This window comes from Balaenoptera borealis (genome assembly GCF_965194805.1).
Source record: "Balaenoptera borealis genome assembly, chromosome: 3".
Lineage (NCBI taxonomy): Eukaryota > Metazoa > Chordata > Mammalia > Artiodactyla > Balaenopteridae > Balaenoptera > Balaenoptera borealis.
Genome location: NC_138866.1, coordinates 30,707,771 through 30,730,904, shown reverse-complemented (window position 1 = coordinate 30,730,904; position 23,134 = coordinate 30,707,771). Strand labels below are relative to the sequence as shown.

The 23,134-nt window shown below is 37.8% G+C and overlaps 1 protein-coding gene across 5 annotated transcripts in view; it reads left to right on the top strand.

Annotated features, from left to right (window-relative positions):
- PCNX1 (pecanex 1) overlaps nucleotides 1-20,561 on the top strand; it is a gene marked incomplete at its 5' end in the record, with an annotated part of 167,233 nt that extends 146,672 nt beyond the window's left edge. For 4 of the 5 annotated variants that reach the window (XM_082384310.1, XM_082384309.1, XM_082384307.1 and 1 more), the window contains 6 exons: nucleotides 9,261-9,491; nucleotides 10,352-10,626; nucleotides 11,957-12,162; nucleotides 14,113-14,555; nucleotides 14,965-15,105; nucleotides 15,292-20,561. In XM_082384310.1, the coding sequence (XP_082240436.1) occupies nucleotides 9,261-9,491; nucleotides 10,352-10,626; nucleotides 11,957-12,162; nucleotides 14,113-14,555; nucleotides 14,965-15,105; nucleotides 15,292-15,432 (1,437 nt within the window). In that variant the 3' untranslated portion in view covers nucleotides 15,433-20,561. The remainder of the gene's footprint in view (nucleotides 1-9,260; nucleotides 9,492-10,351; nucleotides 10,627-11,956; nucleotides 12,163-14,112; nucleotides 14,556-14,964; nucleotides 15,106-15,291) is intronic. The other variant, XR_014242369.1, reaches the window with a different exon arrangement.
- Between the last annotated feature and the right edge of the window lie 2,573 nt (nucleotides 20,562-23,134).

Sequence of the window (23,134 nt, the reverse complement as noted above, 5' to 3'; positions counted from 1 at the left end):
TATGTATTTACCCAAGAGAATGAATGTGTATGGCCATGCAAAGACTTACACACAAGTGTGCATAGCCATTCTATAGCCCCAAACTGCAAACTCCAGTGTTCATCAACAGATAGAATATTACTTAGCAATAAAAAGAAATGATCTACTGTTAGATGCCACAACAAGAATGAATCTCAAACATTATGCAGAGTAAGAGAAGCCAAACATAAAAAGAGTACATAATATTTTAGGAACCAAGATGGCGGAGTAGAAGGATGTGCTCTCACTCCTTCTTGTGAGAACACCAGAATCACAACTAGCTGCTGGACAGTCATCGACAGGAAGACACTGGAACTCACCAAAAAAGATACCCCACATCCAAAGACAAAAGAAGAAGCCACAATGAGACGGTAGGAGGAGCGCAATCAGAGTAAAATCAAATCCCATAACTGGTGGGTGGGTGACTCACAGACTGGCGAACACTTATGCCACAGAAGTCCACCCACTGGAGTGAAGGTTCTGAGCCCCACGTCAGGCTTCCCAACCTGGGGGTCCGGCAACGGGAGAAAGAATTCATAGAGAATCAGACTTTGAAGCCTAGTGGGAATTGATTGCAGGACTTCGACAGGACTGGGGGAAACAGAGACCCCACTCTTGGAGGGCGCACACAAAATAGTGTGCACATCGGGACCCAGGGGAAGGAGCAGTGACCCCAGGGGAGATTGAACCAGACCTACCTGCTAGTGTTGGAGGGTCTCCTGCAGAGACAGGTGGTGGCTGTGGCTCACGGTGGGGACAAGGACACTGGCAGCAGAAGTTCTGGGAAGTACTCCTTGGCGTGAGCCCTCCCAGAGTAAGCCATTAGCCCCACCAAAGAGCCCAGGTAGGCTCCAGTGTTGGGTTGCCGCAGGCCAAACAACCAACAGGGAGGGAACACAGCCCCATGCATCAGCAGTCAAGCGGATTAAAGTTTTACTGAGCTCTGCCCACCAGAGCAACAGTCAGCTCTACCCATCATCAGTCCCTCCCATCAGGAAACTTGCACAAGCCTCTTAGATAGCCTCATCCACCAGAGGGCAGACAGCAGAAGCAAGAAGAACTACAATCCTGCAGCCTGTGGAACAAAAACCATATTCACAGAAAGATAGACAAGATGAAAAGGCAGAGGGCTATGTACCAGATGAAGGAACAAGATAAAACCCCAGAAAAACAACTAAATGAAGTGGAGATAGGCAACCTTCCAGAAAAAGAATTCAGAATAATGATAGTGAAGATGATCCAGGACCTCAGAAATAGAGTGGAGGCAAAGATTGAGAAGATGCAAGAAATGTTTAACAAAGACCTAGAAGAATTAAAGAACAAACACCTAAAAGAAATAAAAAACAAACAGAGATAAACAATACAATAACTGAAATAAAAAATACCCTAGAAAGGAATCAATAGCAGAATAACTGAGGCAGAAGAACAGATAAGTGACCTGGAAGACACAATGGTGGAATTCACTGCTGCGGAACAGAATAAAGAAAAAAAGATGAAAAGAAATGAAGACAGCCTAAGAGACCTCTGGGACAACATTAAACGCAACAACATTCGCATTATAGGGGTCCCAGAAGGGGAAGAGAGAGAGAAAGGACCCAAGAAAATATTTGAAGAGATTATAGTCAAAAACTTCCCTAACATGGGAAAGGAAGGAGCCACCCAAGTCCAGGAAGCACAGAGAGTCCCATACAGGATAAACCCAAGGAGAAACACGCCGAGACACAGAGTAATCAAACTGGCAAAAATTAAAGACAAAGAAAAATTATTGAAAGCAGCAAGGGAAAAACGACAAATAACATACAAGGGAACTCCCGTAAGGTTAACAGTTGATTTCTCAGCAGAAACTCTACAAACCAGAAGGGAGTGGCTTGATATACTTAAAGTGATGAAAGGGAAGAACCTACAACCAAGATTACTCTACCCGGCAAGGATCTCATCCAGATTCGATGGAGAAATCAAAAGCTTTACAGACAAGCAAAAGCTAAGAGGATTCACCACCACCAAACCAGCTCTACAACAAATGCTAAAGGAACTTCTCTAAGTGGGAAACACAAGAGAAGAAAAGGACCTACAAAAACAAACCCAAAACAATTAAGAAAATGGTCATAGGAACACACATATCGATAATTACCCTAAACGTGAATGGATTAAATGCTCCAAACAAAAGACACAGGCTTGCTGAATGAATACAAAAACAAGACCCATATATATGCTGTCTACAAGAGACCCACTTCAGACCTAGGGACACATTCAGACTGAAAGTGAGGGGATGGAAAAAGATATTCCATGCAAATGGAAATCAAAAGAAAGCTGGAGTACCAATACTCACATCAGGTAAAATAGACTTTAAAATAAAGACTGTTACAAGAGACAAGGAAGGACACTACATAATGATCAAGGGATCAATCCAAGAAGAAGATATAACAATTATAAATATATATGCACCCAACAAAGGAGCACCTCAGTACATAAGGCAACTGCTACCAGCTATGAAAGAGGAAATCGACAGTAACACAATAATAGTGGGGGACTTTAACACCTCACTTATATCAATGGACAGATCATCCAAAATGAAAATAAATAAGGAAACAGAAGCTTTAAATGATACAACAGACCGGATAGATTTAATTGATATTTATAGGACATTCCATCCAAAAACAGCAGAATACACTTTCTTCTCAAGTGTGCACAGAGCATTCTCCAGGATAGATCATATCATGGGTCACAAATCAAGCCACAATAAATTTAAGAAAATTGAAGTCATATCAAGCATCTTTTCTGACCACAACGCTATGAGATTAGAATTGAATTACAGGGGAAAAAACGTGAAAAACACAAACACATGGAGGCTAAACAATACATTACTAAATGACCAAGAGATCATTGAAGAAATCAAAGAGGAAATCAAAAAATACCTAGAGACAAATGAAAATGAAAACACGACGATCGAAAACCTATGGGATGCAGCAAAAGAAGTTCTAAGAGGGAAGTTTATAGCAATACCAGCCTACCTCAAGAAACAAGAAAAATCTCAAATAAACAATCTAACCTTACACCTAAGGGAACTAGAAAAAGAAGAACAAACAAAACCCAAAGTTAGCAGAAGGAAAGAAATCATAAAGATCAGAGCAGAAATAAATGAAATAGAAACAAAACAATAGCAAAGATCAATAAAACTAAAAGCTGGCTCTTTGAGAAGATAAACAAAATTGATCAACCATTAGGCAGACTCATCAAGAAAAAGAGGGAGAGGACTCAAATCAATAAAATTAGAAATGAAAAAGAAGTTACAACAGACACCGTAGAAATACAAAGCCTCCTAAGAGACTACTACAAGCAACTCTATGCCAATAAAATGGACAACCTGGAAGAAATGGACAAATTCTTAGAAAGGTATAACCTTCCAAAACTGAACCAGGAAGAAATAGAAAATATGAACAGACCAATCACAAGTAATGAAATTGAAACTGTGATTAAAAATCTTCCAACAAACAAAAGTCCAGGACCAGATGGCTTCACAGGTGAATTCTATCAAACATTTAGAGAAGAGCTAACACCTATCCTTCTCAAACTCTTCCAAAAAATTGCAGAGGAAGGAACACTCCCAAACTCATTCTATGAGGCCACCATCACCCTGATACCAAAACCAGACAAAGATACTACAAAAAAAGAAAATTACAGACCAATATCACTGATGAATATAGATGCAAAAATCCTCAACAAAATACTAGCAAACAGAATCCAACAACACATTAAAAGGATCATAAACCATGATCAAGTGGGATTTATCCCAGGGATGCAAGGATTCTTCGATATATGTAAATCAATCAATGTGCTAAACCATATTAACAAATTGAAGAATAAAAACCATATGATCATCTCAATAGATGCAGAAAAAGCTTTTGACAAAGTTCAACACCCATTTATGATAAAAACTCTCCAGAAAGTGGGCATAGAGGGAACCTACCTCAACATAATAAAGGCCATATACGACAAACCCACAGCAAACATCATTCTCAATGGTGAAAAACTGAAAGCATTTCCTCTAAGATCAGGAACAAGACAAGGATGTCCACTCTCACCACTATTATTCAACATAGTTTTGGAAGTCCTAACCACGGCAGTCAGAGAAAAAAAAGAACTAAAAGTAATCCAAATTGGAAAAGAAGAAGTAAAACTGTCACTGTTTGCAGATGACACGATACTATACATAGAGAATCCTAAAGATGCCACCAGAAAACTACTAGGGCTAATCAATGAATTTGGTAAAGTTGCAGGATACAAAATTAATGCACAGAAATCTCTTGCATTCCTATACACTAATGATGAAAAATCTGAAAGAGAAATTAAGGAAACACTCCCATTTTCTATTGCAACAAAAGAATAAAATACCTAGGAATAAACCTACCTAGGGAGACAGAAGACCTGTATGCAGAAAACAATAAGACACTGATGAAAGAAATTAAAGATGATACAAACAGCTGGAGAGATATACCATGTTCTTGGATTGGAAGAATCAATATTGTGAAAATGACTATGCTACCCAAAGCAATGTACAGATTCAATGCAATCCCTATCAAATTACCAATGGCATTTTTTACAGAAGTAGAACAAAAAATCTTAAAATTTGTATGGAGACACAAAAGACCCCGAATAGCCAAAGCAGTCTTGAGGGGAAAAAACAGAGCTGGAGGAATCAGACTCCCTGACTTCAGACTATACTACAAAGCTACAGTAATCAAGGCAATACGGTACTGGCACAAAAACAGAAACATAGATCAATGGAAGAAGATAGAAAGCCCAGAGATAAACCCACGCACCTATGGTCAACGAACCTATGTTAAAGGAGGCAAGGATATACAATGGAGAAAAGACAGTCTCTTCAATAAGTGGTGCTGGGAAAACTGGACTGCTACATGTAAAAGCATGAAATTAGAACACTCCCTAACACCATACACAAAAATAATGGATTCGAGACCTAAATGTAAGACCGGACACTATAAAACTCTTAGAGGAAAACATAGGAAGAACACTGTTTGACATAAATCACAGCAAGATCTTTTTTGATTCACCTCCTAGAGTAATGGAAATGAAAACAAACCAATGGGACCTAATGAAACTTAAAAGCTTTTGCACAGCAAAGGAAACCATAGACAAGACGAAAAGACAGTCCTCAGAATGGGAGAAAATATTTGCAAACGAATCAACGGACAAAGGATTAATCTCCAAAATATATAAACAGCTCATGCAGCTCAATATTAAAAAAACAAACAACCCAATCCCAAAATGGGCAGAAGACCTAAATAGACATTTCTCCAAAGAAGACATACAGATGGCCAAGAAGCACATGAAAAGCTGCTCAACATCACTAATTATTAGAGAAGTGCAAATCAAAAGTACCATGATGTATCACTTCACACCAGTTAGAATGGGCATCATCAGAAAATCTACAAACAACAAATGCTGGGGCGGGTGTGGAGAAAAGGGAACCCTCTTGCACTGTTGGTGGGAATGTAAATTGATACAGCCACTATGGAGAACAGTATGGAGGTTCCTTAAACAACTAAAAATAGAATTACCATATGATCCAGTAATCCCACTACTGGGCATATACCCAGAGAAAACCATAATTCAAAAAGGCACACGCACCCCAATGTTCATTGCAACACTATTTACAATAACCAGGTCATGGAAGCAACCTAAATGCCCATCGACAGACGAATGGATAAAGAAGATGTGGTACATATATACAATGGAATATTGCTTAGCCAAGAAAGGAACGAAATTAGGTCATTTGTAGAGACGTGGATGGATCTAGAGACTGTCATACAGAGTGAAGTAAGTCAGAAAGAGAAAAACAAATGTCATATATTGACGCATATATGTGGAACCTAGAAAAATGTTACAGATGAACCGGTTTGCAGGGCAGAAATTGAGACACAGATGTAGAGAACAAGTGTATGGACACCAAGGTGGGGAAGCAGCGGGGGGGTGGGGTTGATGGTGTGATGATTTGGGCGATTGGGATTGATATGTATACGGTGATGTGTATAAAATTGATGACTAATAAGGACCTGCTGTATAAAAAATAAAATTAAATTTAAAAAAAATTTTTTTAAAGTACATGTTGTATTATTTTATTTATATAAAATTTAAAGCAGGCCAAACTAATCTCTTGTGACCAAAAGCAGGTCAGTGGTTGTTTCGGATGTAGAGATTGAATACCAAAAGGCAGGAAGGAACTTTGGGATGATGGAAATGTTCTATATCTAGATTGTAGCAGTGATTACATGGGTTTGCACATTTGTCAAAGCGCATCTAACTGTACTCTTGTAATGCGTGCAGTTTGTTGTATGTAAATTATACCTCAACCTGATTTTTTAAAAAAGATCCTGTTCCCAGAGAGCTAAAAATGCGAAATTTATAATAACTTTTGTTTCAGACACAGTCTTTGATAGGGTGCTTTTAGCACTTTCATAGATGTGGTTTTTTTTTTTTAATTAATTAATTAATTTATTTTTGGCTGTGTTGGGTCTTCGTTTCTGTGCAAGGGCTTTCTCCAATTGCGGTGAGCGGGGGCCACTCTTCATCGCGGTGCGCGGGCCTCTCACTGTCGTGGCCTCTCCTGTTGCTGAGCACAGGCTCCAGACGCGCAGGCTCAGTAGTTGTGGCTCACGGGCCTAGTTGCTCCGTGGCATGTGGGATCCTCCCGGACCGGGGCACGAACCCGTGTCCCCTGCATTGGCAGGCGGATTCTCAACCACTGCGCCACCAGGGAAGCCCCCATAGATGTGTTTTTAACTTTTGCTTTTTTCCTTTACAGTTCTTTTTTAATTTTTTAATTCTCCGATCTAATGTGTTATATGTTTTTACTTTAGAAATTAAAACTGTTATCTGTGTAATATTTAATTTTACAGTGTCCTGTAATGTATCAGTACTGTCATACACATTATATCACCCACAACCCAGAAAATTATTTTAATCCCAGTTTTATAGATGAAGATTAATCAAAACTCAGAGAAATTACGCAAATTGCCCTTTTCATGTGTTCTTTCTTGTCCTCTATTTAATCATTTTGTAAAACAGCTTATTTCCTTATTTTTTTCTCTTTTGCTAGTCTCTTTAAGGATTTACCTGGTTGTTAGAAATAAAATAAACCAATTAAAATCTAGCTTGGTTTACAAGAGATATATAATGAAAATCTTACAATCTGTGATCTCCTTGAGGACAGGGATAATATTAATCTCTGTGTCCTCCTTGCTTAGCACAGTGCATGGTGGCCTGTGAATGTTTGCTACATGAGTTTCATTGTCTTCAAAAAATAATATTTCTTGTGCATCTGCTCATAACTTCTCAAGTTATGAGAAGTTTCTAAAATGCTTTTGAAAACTTTTCCTAGAATTGGAAACATTATCTCTTTTTATTTATTTGAAAACTAATGAAAAACATTGAAAAGTAAACATTTCCCAAGAGTAAGCACCTTCCATCATCCCATACCATCATACAACAGCCCCACGAAGCAGTCACTGCCAATAATTTGATGCCTATCTTTTATGACTTCCCCAAGTTCATGCAGACATATCCAACTATATGTATAAATATTTTCCTTTTTAAAAATGTAATTTTGCTATATAAATTGATCTGGAGTGCAAGCTTTCTTCCCATTTAGTTTAACGTGGACACCTTTCTAAGTTAGCACATACAGAGGCACACCACATTTTTTAATGACTCTAGTATTCCAGAGTATAATTTTTACTCCATTTTTTAAGCTATCTCACTATTCACGGACATTCTGTTTCTTTTTTTTTTTTTTAATAAAATTATTTATTTATTTTTGGCTGTGTTGGGTCTTCGTTGCTGCACGTGGGCTTTCTCTGGTTGCGGTGAGCGGGGGCTACTCTTTGTTGCGGCGCGCGGGCTTCTCATTGTGGTGGCTTCTCTCGTTGCGGAGCACGGGCTTTAGGCGTGCAGGCTTCAGTAGTTGTGGCACCCGGGCTTTAGAGCGCAGGCTCAGTAGTTGTGGCGCATGGACTAAGTTGCTCAGCAGCATGTGGGATCTTCCCGGTCCAGGGATTGAACCCGTGTCCCCTGCATTGGCAGGTGGATTCTTAACCACTGAGCCACGAGGGAAGTCCCTGTTTCAAATATTTTATCAGTAAAACAGTGCTGAATGATGTACATAGAAGTTTACACATTCATTCAACTATTTTAAGCCCAGTGAGAAGAAATATTTGGACAAGACTAAGCATTCTCCACTTTTGGCATGCCTAATGATTCCCAACTTTGTGTCCGTTTTATTAAGAATGTGATTATTGCCTGTCTCTGCATGTTTATTTTCCATTTAAGTAATTGTACAAATATTACTATCCAAGGATGTCATTCATTCCCTAATTGAACAACTTGATGAAAGAAAGCACATCTTATGGCATCTAGCTATCTGCTCGTGTAGGAAAGTGAACTCAGTATTTAAAAGCAAGATTAGGATGGTTGGTGGTGTGTGATGGACAGAAGTCAAGAACCATCCATCAGTATTCTAAGTTGTAAATGCTCTTAGGGCATGTTCACTAGAAGCAGAGTCAGAGTCCAGGATTCTCGTGCAAGAGACTAATTGAGGGGATGCCCTCAGGACAGTCTGTGAGGAAATGATGGAAGCAGGAAAGAGCAAGGGAAGAAGCTAAGCAGAAGTGTCTTTCAGCTGAGCTCTAGCCTCCCCTGGTCTCCAGAGGAAGCTCTGGAGTGTGAATGTCTTGCACGTGGTAGATATTAAATAACGACTTGTCAAATAAGGCCGAGAGGTTTTTTAGGGAAGACTTTACTAGCTTCTCTAGGGCTAGGACCCTTAATTTGTCCTGAGAGCTCATAGTTTTGAGCCTTATCTTAACTAAATGAGAGGCAGGATAAAATGGTTTATTATACTCATTCTAGAGATGTGACTTTAAGTGAAAAGCACCTAGTTAAAAAGAAACGCAATTTAGAGACCTTTTATGTAGTTTTAGCCTCCCTTAACTGAAAACAGTGAGATAATCCTTTAACAGAAAAAAAAAATGAATGAAGATATGAAAACCGACTTGAATAATTTATCTCTAATAATATTAACACGTGCTGAAATGAAATATATAGACTAGTTTTTTAAGACTTTTAATTTAGTAACTGATTTAGTAATTTCAGAAGCTTTCATCATCCTGGAAGTCATTCTCTTCTTTTCCTAAAATTGTAGGTGTATTTTTTATCTCTGTGTATAGGACCATTTCACTTCTCCGGATGAATACGATGACCCCACTGTGCTCTACGAAGCCATTGTATCTCATGAGAAGAACCTCGTCATAGCCCACGAAGGGGACCCTGCGTGGCGGAGTGCAGTCCTCGCCAACTCACCCTCCCTGCTTGCTCTGCGGCACGTCATGGATGACGGCACCAACGAGTACAAGATCATCATGCTCAACAGACGCTACCTTAGCTTCAGGGTCATTAAAGTAAGGTTTGGAGGCACTTGTTTTCCTCTGAAAACAATGGAGCTTAGATAACTGTATCCAAACTTTTAAAAAGTAATTGAAACTCTTTTATAGAAAACAAAAATAATGACCATACTACATTAACGTTTATTGTTTTTGAGCTCTTAATTTATTTTGTCAGTAATTTACTCTGTCCTCTGAAATTTTTTCATGTGCCATAAAGCCTTAAATTTTTTGCTTATTTCTCTTTTGGCAGTCTCTTGCCTGTTATATGTGCTATTCGAGCAGCATCTCTTCCTAAAATGTCAGCACTGTATTGCTAATAAGATGTGATTCCTAGGTTGCAAAATAATACTACAGCTTGTACTTCATAGTAGCTAACTGTAAATGGTTCACTCTAACTTGCTTTTTTGTTTGTTTTGTTGTTTTTTTAAACGTCTTAGGGCTTTAGGAGGCTTAATCTCTGACATTTTATTTTGATAGTTTGTAATGTTTTTTCTTCATTTAATCAACCCCCAAAATCACAAACATCCTTTCAACTCTAAATATTTGTTACCTCTCATTTCTATCAAAAATATTTATTATCTTAGTTACAAAATTCAGTGCTTCACCAATTTAGAAAAGTAAATGGACTACATTTTACTTGGTATTTTTACAAGACAGAGCAGAGGGAAGAGCTCTGTAGGTGCTTATTATTTAATAGCCTAATAACAGTGGGAAATAGTTAACTCCTGTTCAGATGTGACCTACTTATATTTGTTTCCTGCTTTTCACAGTTGGTTATCGTAATGTCTTTTATATCCCTCCCATTTCTACTCTTCTGTTTATATAAATTTTATTCTTGGCCCCTTAACCTAATGCCCATGTGTTCTGGTTTTCAGGTGAATAAGGAGTGTGTCCGAGGCCTTTGGGCAGGGCAACAGCAGGAGCTTGTTTTCCTACGTAACCGTAACCCAGAGAGAGGTAGCATCCAAAATGCCAAGCAAGCTCTGAGAAACATGATAAACTCATCTTGTGATCAACCTATTGGCTACCCGATCTTTGTCTCACCCCTGACAACTTCTTACTCTGACAGCCATGAACAGCTTAAAGAAATTCTTGGGGGACCTATCAGCTTGGGAAATATCAGAAACTTCGTAGTGTCAACCTGGCACAGGTGAGCCACAGGACTGCCTTTTCCAGTGGTGGTGTGTCCTGACCCGCTTAATCTAGGCAGTGTGCATTAGCACCACCTGGAAAGATTGTAGGAAAAATACAATAAAAACCTGTTATGGCTGAGCTTCATGAAGTAGAATCTGAGCATTTGTATCTTCAAACTCTTATTAAGTAAATCTAATGTACAGTAGTGTGGTCAGGAACCACTGCTCTAGCATTTAGTAGAATCTTGGATAATTCCCTCCTTCTAGTTTTTTAAACTCTCTATTGCAGCTTATTGCCACTATTAGAATGTGTGGGTCAACAAACAGGGCAAATGAGAGAAAAGTAAAAGAATCTCGTGCAAGTCGATTACATTCTTCTTGTATTCCGTTCCAACGGTAGGGGGAGCACGTTGTCCGTGCTGAAAGTCCTCCTTGTGAGACGCAGAGACGCTGCTGCCATTTGAACAGTCAGTCAGCACTCACATCTCAGATATTTAGTGTCTTCAAGTATGCACATCAATTTTTTTCCTCTGCCTTTTGCATAAGTAAATTATGATATATGGTGCAGGAACATCATAATCTGATGGATGGTAAAGAAAAATCTCAGATTAAGAGTTATTCAGATCCTTAAAAATCAAAACTTAATCCAAAACAGGACTAGAGCAACAAACTCACAAATAGGTGTTTTAAAATTCTTCCAGGAATACCCAGCATTAAAGAGTAAAATTTCACCATTTTAACGTCTATCCCTATTCAAACAGAGGGAAGAATACAAACCAGGGTAGTGTTCAAAGAAGTTTTCTTTTCAAAAGATACGTGCTGTGCTGGAATTGCCTTGTTTGCCCAGGACTGAGTGGTTTTCTGGGATGCAGGATTTTCAGTGCCAAACTGAGACAGTTGTGGGCAAACCAGGAGAGTTGGTCACCCTATGTTTTAAAAAAGAGAAGAAAAATTATTAACAGCAGTTCTCTTCAGGTGTGCTACAGCATAAATTAGGTTTAATTTAAATCAATTAGGTATTCGTGGGTTGTATACAGTGGCAAGGATTCTATTTCCAGCTGACATCTTAATGGAACAACTTGTTATGTGCAGTTCTTTGTTATGGCCTAGAAAAGATGATAGAGTGTAGTGTAAAAGTGAAGTTGATTAGAAGAACGGAGGCAGTGAGTATGAGGGAGATATGCAAACATCATAGACTCTTTTGCTTCTTAATGTCGATTGCCTCATGAAGACTTCCAAAGGTGAACACTAGTAGCGTTAAATGTTCAGAATAGCTAGAAAAAGAATACAGTACCTATCTTGAAGTGATCTTGGGACAATGCCTCCTACTCTGGTGTTTGTTCCTAGGTTAAGGAAGGGTTGTGGAGCTGGCTGTAACAGTGGTGGCAATATTGAAGATTCCGATGCTGGAGGTGGAACCTTTTGCACCAGTAACAGTGCGACAACTGCCAATGATCCCCACAGCAGTGCGTCCCAAGGAAGCACTGGAAACCCAGGCCAGGGACCGGGAGCAGGACTCCATCCACCTGTCACATCTTACCCTCCAACACTAGGTAATCTGAAACAAAATTATGTGTGTAATGTTAGCCTCTCAACTGTGGGGTTCAGGTAGTATGTGTGTATAAAGAGGATGACATATTACCTACTTGGAAATATATAAATAGAATGTTTCGTTTGATTCCCAATAGGACATTATCCTACTTGTTTATATTCATCATTTAATGTATATAAATATAAATATACACCATTTGAAATAGCATTTCTTTGGAAGTATCATTTTTAAAGGCCAATAATAGTTAACTAATATAATTTATTTAACTTCTCTCCTGTTGAACAACAATTTGGTTTCTTCTGAGTGTTGTAATAATCTTTGTATATAAATCTTTGTAATCACTTATTATTTTCTTAGGCTGGAAACTTTAAAAATGGAATCAAGTCAGAGTTTATGAGAATATTTAAGACATGATACATAATGCCAAAAATCTTTCCAGAATTTTTTTTATTTCTTTTACACCAATTGGTACTCTGACCAGTCGTACAGAGGAATGCCTAGCTTTGAGTATCATTGTTTCCACTTCTGCTCCCTGCTCTCTCAGAGAGACAGGAGAAGGGGGGTGGTCTTTAGTTGCATTTTTTTAATTTGCATTGCTCTAATAATACCTGAGGTTGGAAACTTTTAAATGAGTTTATCAGATCTTCTTTCTGAAGTGCATGTTAAGTCTCTTGCCCATTTTTCCATTTGGTTATCTTTTTCTTATTTGTATATTCTGGATTGGAACTCTTGGTCAGTTTTCTGTACCACAGACATCTTTTTCCGTTCTGTATCTTGGCTTTCCCTTCTCTTTCTGTGAAGAGTGGCTTGCCTTTTTTTGGTAAGTTCTTAATTTTTGTGTAGAGCAATTTACTGATCTTTTCCTTTATGATTAATACTTTTTGTATCCTATTTAAGAAATTTTTCCTTATCCTAAAGGAAGCTATTCTTTTACTAATTTGCCTTTTACATGAGAGCTGTAATCCACCTGGCATGCAGCAGGACTCAGATCTTACCTGTTCCCGGATGGCTGGTCGGTTGATCCAGCACTGTCCTTTCCCCCTCTGTTTTGCATGGATCAGATGAAGTTTTAAAACATTTACTTAAAATGATTTTAAAAAGTGTAACGGCACTGGAATTGTTAAGACTCTAAATAGGCGTGTGATCGACATTTTGTTATGTTCTTTTTTAACTTCTGAGTGAAAACCTAAAACTGCCAGCGTGCTTCTTTAAATATACCTTTTACTCTTAACATCGATTAGCTCTTTTTATTTTCAGATTAAAAAGTACATGTAGTTATTTTTCAATATAATTAATAATAATTTTCTAATAATCTTCACATCACTCTTCACAAATCTGAAGAATCCTATTGAGCCATTAGAATAAAGGACACAGAATAACCTGCTATTTAGTATCACTGATCATTCATATTCAGTAGTGATCCCTTAATGTATATGCATATTACAGTGTGGCATCACTGTGCCTCTATAGGTAGTATAGCTTGTCATTGGAATACATTGAAAGGGCATTAAGACCATATTTTGAGAAATAGTAGTTACAGAGCTTGCCACATAGTAGGTCCTTAATAAATATTTCTCACTGTCTCATTTCTATGAGATATTCATGTATTCTGAAATATTTCAGTGAAAGAAATTTTAGGATTTATCTCAACCTAAATACCTGCTATTTCCTATAAATTATTTAATTGTATCTTTTTTATGCCCCAGAATTTGAATTTTAAAAAGCTTCAGCAAACAGAAATTATGTTACAAAAACCACACAAGGAAATAGATCTCAGATATTTATTTCTCTTTGGCAACTTTAAAAGTTTTGGGTATAAATATTCAATTCAATAAATTCACCAGCTAATTTAAGGTGCGAGGCTTAAGGGAGAAAGTCTTAGAAACTACGGAAAAAGCAGTTGTGTTTGGGTCACTGAGAACGAGCGCCGCTGTTGTTTCTCCCTCCCCAGCCGCGAGCCACAGCTCTCACTCTGTGCAGTCCAGCCTGGTCCGGCAGTCCCCTGCCCGGGCCTCTGTAGCCAGCCAGTCGTCTTACTGCTATAGCAGCCGGCACTCATCTCTCCGGATGTCCACCACGGGATTTGTGCCTTGTCGGCGCTCTTCCACCAGCCAGATATCGCTTCGCAACTTACCGTCATCCATCCAGTCCCGCCTCTCTGTGGTGAACCAGATGGAACCCTCCAGCCAGAGCGGCCCGGCCTGCGTGCAGCATGGCCTGCCTTCCTCTAGCAGCTCCAGCCAAAGCATCCCAGCCTGCAAGCATCACACCCTCGTGGGCTTTCTTGGGACAGACGGCGGTCAGAGCAGTGCCGCTGATACGCAACCCGGCAACACCTTAAGTCCTGCCAATAATTCACATGCCAAAAAGGGGGAGGTGATTTACAGAGTCCAGGTGAGTAAGCCCACGGTCCTTCTTGCACTGTTTCTCTTACTCGTTTGTTTTTATTTCTTGTTTTTTTGAGTGAAGGACTCTTGTGCAGACACACCTTATATTGCTTAGTCTGAAGACTAGAACAATTTTGAATGTTGAAAAAGTGTTTTTGCCAGTATAAAAACTGAAAGCAAGCAGTTTTTCACTGGTGGTATTTGTTCCCTCTTCAGCCACGGTTATGTGGCCCTTGCAGTTAAGGTCTCCTAGGAGGCTAAGAGGAATTCAGGTGGCTCTTTAGGTTGTTTTTTATTCCGTTATAGGCAGTGGAGAATTTGAGACACTGTGAAAGAAATTCTGTTTGGGATTATGTAATTATTTGCCGTCGAGGGGAAAATGAATTGGAAATGATCCATATTTATTTACACTGCAGATTGTGGATCCCAGTCAGATTCTGGATGGGATCAACCTGTCAAAAAGGAAAGAGCTGCAGTGGCCTGATGAGGGTGTTCGGTTAAAAGCTGGGAGAAACAGCTGGAAAGACTGGAGTCCTCAGGAGGGCATGGAAGGCCATGTAAGTTCTCTTATGAAGCTGGTGCTCTGACTTTTTTGTAGCCTAACTGGTATGCCTGTTTTTTAGCTGATTTATGTACTTATGCTTAATTACAAACTGAATTACTACCTCTGATCTTAAGGATAGAGTCTGTGAGTGTATTCCGGGTCTCTGCCACTAACTGCTTGTTTTATTCTGAATCATTAGGTGATTCACCGTTGGGTGCCTTGCAGCAGAGATCCAGGTACTAGATCCCACATCGACAAGACAGTACTTCTGGTTCAGATTGAAGATAAATACGTGACTGTAATCGAAACTGGGGTACTAGAACTTGGGGCTGAAGTGTGAGCCAGTGTTTTATAACTTCATTTCTTTTCCCTCAAAATTCCAAGAGATTGGAAAAAAGAGGAGAGAGCAGAAGATGCCTGCAGGTATCCCTTTGATCCTGTAGGAGAGACTTGAACATAGAGTGGGCTTGGTTAAGCACCGCTCCTTCGCCCTTCACCCTGACTCCTGTCACTGTCTCCATCCCCAAATAAAGCTGAAATATTTTTTTAAGTTAGCTGCTGAGAAAACATCTTGCATGAAGGATAAAGTTCTGTTAAAATACATCCTTAAAAAAAGTTTTTTCCTATGCATTGCCTATGCTTTAAATCAACAAACTCTTGCTTTCTAAACTATGATCTCATATTTTTCTAATTTTTTTGCCAAAAATAATTGCCATGTTTTGTCATAAAACATGAAATCCATTTACCTTGATTTTTAAAAACAGACAAGTGTAGAAACCTTCAGTTTGACATATAGCAGTATAAAAGTTTAATGTACAGTGAAAAAGACTATGAACAGACATAGATTTATCTTATTCCTTGAGCGCTAAAAACTTTAATGAAAAAAACTGCACTAATTTTTTACAATGCACTATAAAGTCTGAGATTTCTCAGAACATTTATTTATATATAAAAATAAAATACCATTATTTAAATTGCCTTTGGGATTAACCCCTTCCCTTTCCTTATACGTAGCAGGAACCGTGCTGCTCGTTTTTCTTTAGTAGTCTGTACTTCATGCCAGTCCATTGGATGTTTCCTTTAAAATGAATACTTAATCTCAAGACACACGTAGCTTCATCCCTGGCATTTCCCGGAGCCAGTAGTCAGTGACTCAGTCCCGTGAACACTCCTGCCAGCTCCTGTGTCCACATTTCAGATGGGCTCCAACACTGTGTGCGTCCCAGCTACCCTGTTTCTCCCACTTGGGGCAAGCTCTGCTGGGGTCAGTTCTGGGAAGAAAATACTTTTGCTTTTCAAAGAAGAAGGTGAATGTCCAGGAATTTAAAGAAAGGATGGATTGCCTTTTATTTTAAGAGTTCTTAGCTCTTGAAGTTATTCACATGCAGTTCAGTTAATCAAGTAAAATTTTTTGAAACAAAATTATCCAAATGGTGCAGTTCTTATTGTTATATCCCTCTTTAATAACTTTGCCTTTTATTTTCCTCCTCTCTTCTTATTCTATTACTTGAATTTTATTTCCTGTGATTTATAGTGTGTAGCTGTAATTTGAAATATTTATAACTGTGATGAAATTGACTTAATTCATATGTTGTCTCATAACTTAAATTTTATTGGTTTTTTAAAAATGTATGTATTCAGGGAAATATATAACTCAGATTTACAGTTGGACTAGGTGGGAACTGCAGTTTAGATTTAATTTTCAACATATGGCATTTTTTAAATCCTTCAGAAAATTTTTCTCCTTTTGTGTGAAACTCCAAAGAAGACTACATCTGAGCATTTAGGAGCAGCCATCTTTCTGCCCCCTGTGAATGGAAAGTAAAAAGAAGCAGGTGAAGTTAATTTCAGTCATACATTTTGTTGAGTCCATTATATCCAAAGTATTGCTATTTCACCATGTGGTACTAGCCGTATTTCAGGTACTTGCTAGCCACGTGTGCTTAGTGGTCACTGTATTGGGCAGCGTGGGTTTAAAGTGTCTTCTGATGAGGTGAGAGGAGATAGAAGCTGTTTTTCCTCCTAATTCTGATGTAGATCTTACAGTATCACATGACACTTCAGTGGAAGGAATGAAAGCTAAGGAAGTAAACAGCTAATCTATAGCCTCTGGTTGCATTTTCACTCCAAAACCTATTTACTTTTCCTTTTTCCAATTTTAAATTTTTGTGGGTATTCAGGAGCCAATGTGCCTCGTGTTGAGGTTTCCAGACTTCACACTTTGCAGAATTTACTGTTGAAAAACTTTTTGTCAAATGATTTACTGAACATTTACACAAAGGTACCCTTTCTAAATTGACCAGTTAAAATGTATTTTTCCTGATACTGTCATCATATTCTGTGTTTGCCTTATTTTGGCAAATCTACAATATGCCATTAAGGTTCAGGTTCTTCTTTTTTCTTCTGAAACTGAATATATGATCTGTTTGTTTATCTGTATTATCTAAAATCCTCTCAGAGGAATTATGCTCCCTGCTGCTTGTTCCCTTTCTGAGATGAATATGATCTCTTCATGGTCATTGCCTAGATGAGAAGATAAGTGGAGCCTTTCCAGTCTTAAATAGAAGATACTTCATTTTCCTACACAGAGAAAAAGAAAAACCTGAACTTCAGATGTTTAAGACTAAAACATATAGTCTTTTTAAAATCATAATACTTTTCTAATAATTGCATCAGGGGAAGCATTGATAATTAAAGAAGGAGTCATGTCTTAAAAATAATTTGAACTAAAGTATAATATAGAAATATACACACTTTCATTAATTAAGTTGATTATACATGTCTTATTCAACCCTGTCCCCTGCCACCCCACACCCCCTTGGAGATTAGTGAGCTATTCATTTAGATTCCCTGCTTAGCCTTTCTGATTAGTATATAAGACTCCAGTATACACACATTAGCATCTTTAGTTCACAATTGCCAAAACGTTCAGAGTTCCATAATTTGAAAGTAAAAATATGTAATTAAAACACTAGTTTTTTTCATTTGCTTTAAATAGTTTTATTGATATCTTTCTGGTTTTTTTCTTGTTTGATTTTGCTTTTTCCCCCTTTAGAGAGAGTTCTGGAATAAGTTATAAATTCCTAGCTTTTTTGTTGTTGTTGTTATTCAGTGTTAAAAATCATTTTATAACTCAAAATTAAATTTTTGGTTAATCTTCCAGTTTATAATTTGGTGTAAGCCCTATTTTTACACCATTTTTCAATACTTGATAAAACTTTATATGTTCACTTTTTTCTAAAGAACTATAATTTTTCCAGAAGTCTAGATTAATATAAGATGTTGATCTTTAAGGGACTTGGGAGAGTAGGTGGTGAGGCTCTATATTTTTAAGGTAAAAGGAGATTAATTACCTTTCAGGAAATTAGCGAACAAACTTCATCAGTGTTCTGCCTTCTTTGAGTTTCCATTACTGGAAGATTAACTTCCATTAAATTTGAAGTTTTTTTTTTTTTTTTTAATATTTCAAGTATATCTGAGATACTTCTACAGACCCTTGAAACAGAATTAGCCAGACAAGATTTCCCTCCCGAGTGAACTATGGAAAATTGCTCTGTGTACCAAATGTCAGGCAGTGAAAATACAAGTTTTTACGTAAGAAACAGCAGCTCATTAAAAAGACGTCTTTTTCTTCCTGGGTTGGTTTACTTTTCCATCTCATATCAAAATATAAAAAAACAGCCTCAAATCTAAGCAAGGGTAGCTTAGCCTTAATGAATTCCACTTTGCTTCTGAGCGGCGTCCTTCTGCCTCTGCTTAGGAAATCTTCATTTGGTGGATTGCTGCACTGAGTCACATTCATCCAGAACTGAGTCTTTTAAACTTATGATTTGCCCAGAGGCTAAGGTTGTTGTTTTCTTTCAAAAATCTTTCCTCCTGAATATGTGACCTGAGAAAAGGATAACAATAATTTTGCATGAGAATTCTTTGAATTTATGTTTACTAGCTACAAAACTATAAATTGCTGCCCGCATTGTGATTGACTTTCGTGTTTGTTTTCATTACTTTTTCATGAATATGGACACAGTCCCCCCTTTTTTAAAAGTCCTCAGTATTCATTCTTGTTCTTTTTTGTAGTATATTTTAATCACATAAAATTACTTTGCTTGGACACAGACCAAGGGTAAGATGTCATTCAAGGCTAAGATGATACTTGGAGCCTATTAATGGACTTTGAACTTTCTGTTTCAGTCACATATGGAAATTGAGTTTTATTTATCTGGAGAAAGAGGAAAATTAGCTATTACCATGTATTTGTGCAGCATAAATTTTAATATTACGTTGGATATGTATAGTTTTTTTTAAATTAAGTATTAAAAAACCAGCCTCTCTTTTCTTCACTTCATTTTTTTTAAAAAATCTGGTTGATATATACCTAGTCCTTCTCATTTGTTTAGGTGAGAACTGTGATTGGAAAGAAGTTAATTATTATACAAATAGATCTGGTAGGTATGTGAGTGGAGTATTAATTTTGCTTGAAACGGATGTATATTTTCTGCTTTGAATCACCTCTCCAGAGTCATCTTGTCAAGAATTATGTGTGATAAGAATTTCTCTTTATTGCCTATCAGCCACATATTCTTTCTGAATTAGAGAAAATAAGTTCTATTTGCGAACTGAACTTCATTATCTGCCATTGTATGGAAGCAGCATAACATTCTTTGGGGGACCAGAGCTGATTGTCATCACAAGGTTACATGACAGCTCTGTTCTAAGGCGCACCTATTATATAGGGTTATACCTTTTTTCTATGCTTCAGCTCTGTACCTGACAATTTATGATTCAGAGGATCCAAGCTAGAAGGAAGAAAGGTCATCTAAGATTGTGATAAGGATGAGTTCCTGCGTGGTATTTGCACAGATGGGGTGTTACCCTGGAATTCAAAACAGAGAAGTAGTAGAGAATGATGGCTGCTCCAGATGACTCTTGGATTTAGCGTAATTGTGGTTAAACAAGATTTTTTATACATGAAGCTTGATTCTACAACCAAAATAATAGAAATGGGGGGAAAAATCATGTCTGCTTATGCTTTTTTAAAGTTTATTATAGTTTAAGTAAAAATGAATTGTAAAAAATGATTACCTTAACCCTGTACAAGTCTGGCAATGAGCTCTGCATGAGGAAATGGAAGAAAGAATACTGAAAATGATTCCAGGAAGGTAGGTGGGAGGAAGGAGAATGGGTTTCCCTTTTCTGATCATGGGCTCTGAAAGTATTCATTGCCTCTACCAGCATTCAGTATAAACCAGAGATAAGAATATATGTACTCACGTGTGTCTGTGAGTGTGTGTGTGTGTGTGTGTGTGTGTGTGTCTGAGTGTTTGTTATTCTAAACAGCTTGTAAATACTGTAGATGTTTAAAATGGAAACTAAAAGCTGAGATTGTTTTTTCTTTGCAAATATATTGCATCAAAGATACAGTATTGACAGTGGATAAAACACGGAGGAAATAAATTTTTTTTCATTTTGCCTTCTGTCCATTTTTGTCAAATTAAGAAAAATTAGAGTTTACCATATTAAGCTCTGCCTAGCATATTTTAAAAACATGTACTTGGTTCTGAAAATAATCATTTTCAACAGAAGCTTTGGCCTATTAACATGGGATTCAGCTTATAATAGAAATGTATATATTTCATAGTAAAAGGATAGCTTTTCACACTTGGCAGAAAGGTTGTAGTTTACATCTTCTGAACTTATCTGAATGTGTCCTATTAATGATATAATATCAGATGGAACATGTAGGATGATGGATGAAAATGTGTACATGTTCACTGTATTACACTAAATTATAGTACAGAAAATGGAAAGAACATACAGATTATGGTCATCAAAATCAGACAAATGCTAACTTGGTGTGTGTACTAACCCACTGATTTCAGGTATAATACTTCAAGAAAGTGCAAGCTGACTTACAGTGATAATAGATATACTCTTGACTGAGTCACTTATTAATCCTTCAGTGAGTCATTTTAACTATAAGTAACAACCAGAGCCAGCAGGGTGCAGGTGACGTGCCATCAGCATCAGAGTCCCAAACAGTTTGCTGTCTTCCTGCCCAGGATCACAGTGGCACACCTAGAAATGTAATGGCATTTAGTCTTATAGGATCTTATAGGACAGTATTTTTTCTAGTGACAGGAAACATGCTGGTTAAATGAAACACATCTTCAAAGAAAGGGATTTTCTGTGTATGTGATCTACATTAATCTTAGAGCCAGAGATTCAAAAGGGAGTTGACCTGAAATTTGGGTCCCCTAAAAGCTCTTCGTTGTTCGTAAAGTGCAGTTTACTTAGGATTTTTTTTTTCTCCTAAAGGATCCGAAAATGTTGGCCTGTAACCAATGAATCTCGCCATGTAGGTGCATTTTCCTCTGGGGAAGGTAAAACACACCTTGTGAAGTAAGGACGTGACCAAATGATGGCTTTTGGGGTATTCATTCAGCTCTTACTATATAAAACGTTTGTTTTATTCCCCTTTTCCCCCATTCATGTGTGCTTATTAAAGGAAACTAAATATAATTGAACTTCATGCTTAGAAAAATGTAATTTGGTACAAGAGGATCCCTAGATCGCTCTGTAATTTCTCAGGATATATATTAACAGCAAGTGGTAAGAGATGAATCCGTCTTATCTGAAAGCCTTTTAAGAAACCATTCAGTTTCAGTGCCCAGTAAACTGTGCTGAAAGGGAAAAGTCATCTTTTAGTCCAGGGTTCCTTTTTGCTCCCAAGGACATTGTATGAATCCATAATAACTGGACCCATGTAAGGATACTCCAGGTCAGTCCCATCCTGAAGCACAAGCGTCCTGACTTGTCTTTATCATATAGTCACCGTCCCAGGCCAGCACTGAATTTAATCAGATACCAAGCAGTGTTTTTAATAGTGTTAATGGGTTTGCTCTCAAAAACCACCCACCACTTCTCGGTTGTGTACTAGTTAATAACACAGGATGTCCCAGTGGGAACTCAACAGTGGAGCACAAATGGCTAAAGTAAGGTATACCTTTTTTTTAGACAAAATGCAGATTTGTCTAGCTGATAAATTTGGGGATGACTCTTTTTGTACAATTGCATTAAGATACTATTTAAATAGTTCTAAAATATTTACTTAGGATGCTTACAGTTGCAAGGAAGAAAAAACCCAATTCAGAGTTCCTGAAACAGGAAATTGGCTCACTATAAAATGAAAGGTAAACTGGGCTTTCAGGATTGATTAATCATGTTACTCCAGCTCCGTGTATCTGTAATTTTCTCAGCTCTGCCCTCCTGTGTATGCTGGCTTTCTTTTCAGACAGGAACTAAGTGTCTATTTCTAGACCTCACTCCATACACATTATCATTCAGAAAAAAACACTTCCTGTTACCTCCCTAAGTGGAAAAATCTCCCAGAAGCCTGAGCATATTTCTCCTTGCATCTCATTAATGTAAGATTTGACAGATGCAAGATCCTTAACCTGTCCCTATGTCCTGATTTTCTGAACCGGTCACTGATAAGAACAGTCACCATGATTGGCTCAGACAAATCAGAGCTTAGTCCGGAACCCAGAGCCCACCCCGCAAACAGCATGGTTGCTATACGATGTGTGCAAAGGAGTTGCCGCAGTGTCCACAACAGGTCTGTACATAGCATTTTGGAACTTGAGTATTGTTTTCAAGAAACAGAGACTCAGACTACCTACAAAATAAGGTGTTTCTTTTAGGATGCATCTGTAGCAGACCTAGAACAGAAAGTCAGCAGAAACTGAGGTAGACTAGGTCCAAATGTTTGCTCTTTTTTTCTGAGGGGCTTCCTTACATCTCATTGTGCTTCTGCTTTTCTCCATGTAAATTATTTCCTTCCTTAACTTGTTGGAGAAAAAAAGAAAAAAGTAAACACCTAGACATAGGATGATCTTTAGGAAAAGGCTTTTAATGATGGTTTCAGTTTCTAAAGGACTACTCAGATTTCCTATTCTTTTTTCAGTTAGTTACGGTAAGTTGGATTTCTCTAGGACTGCACATCTCAAACTTTTTGGTCTCAGAATACTTTGACATTTAAAAAA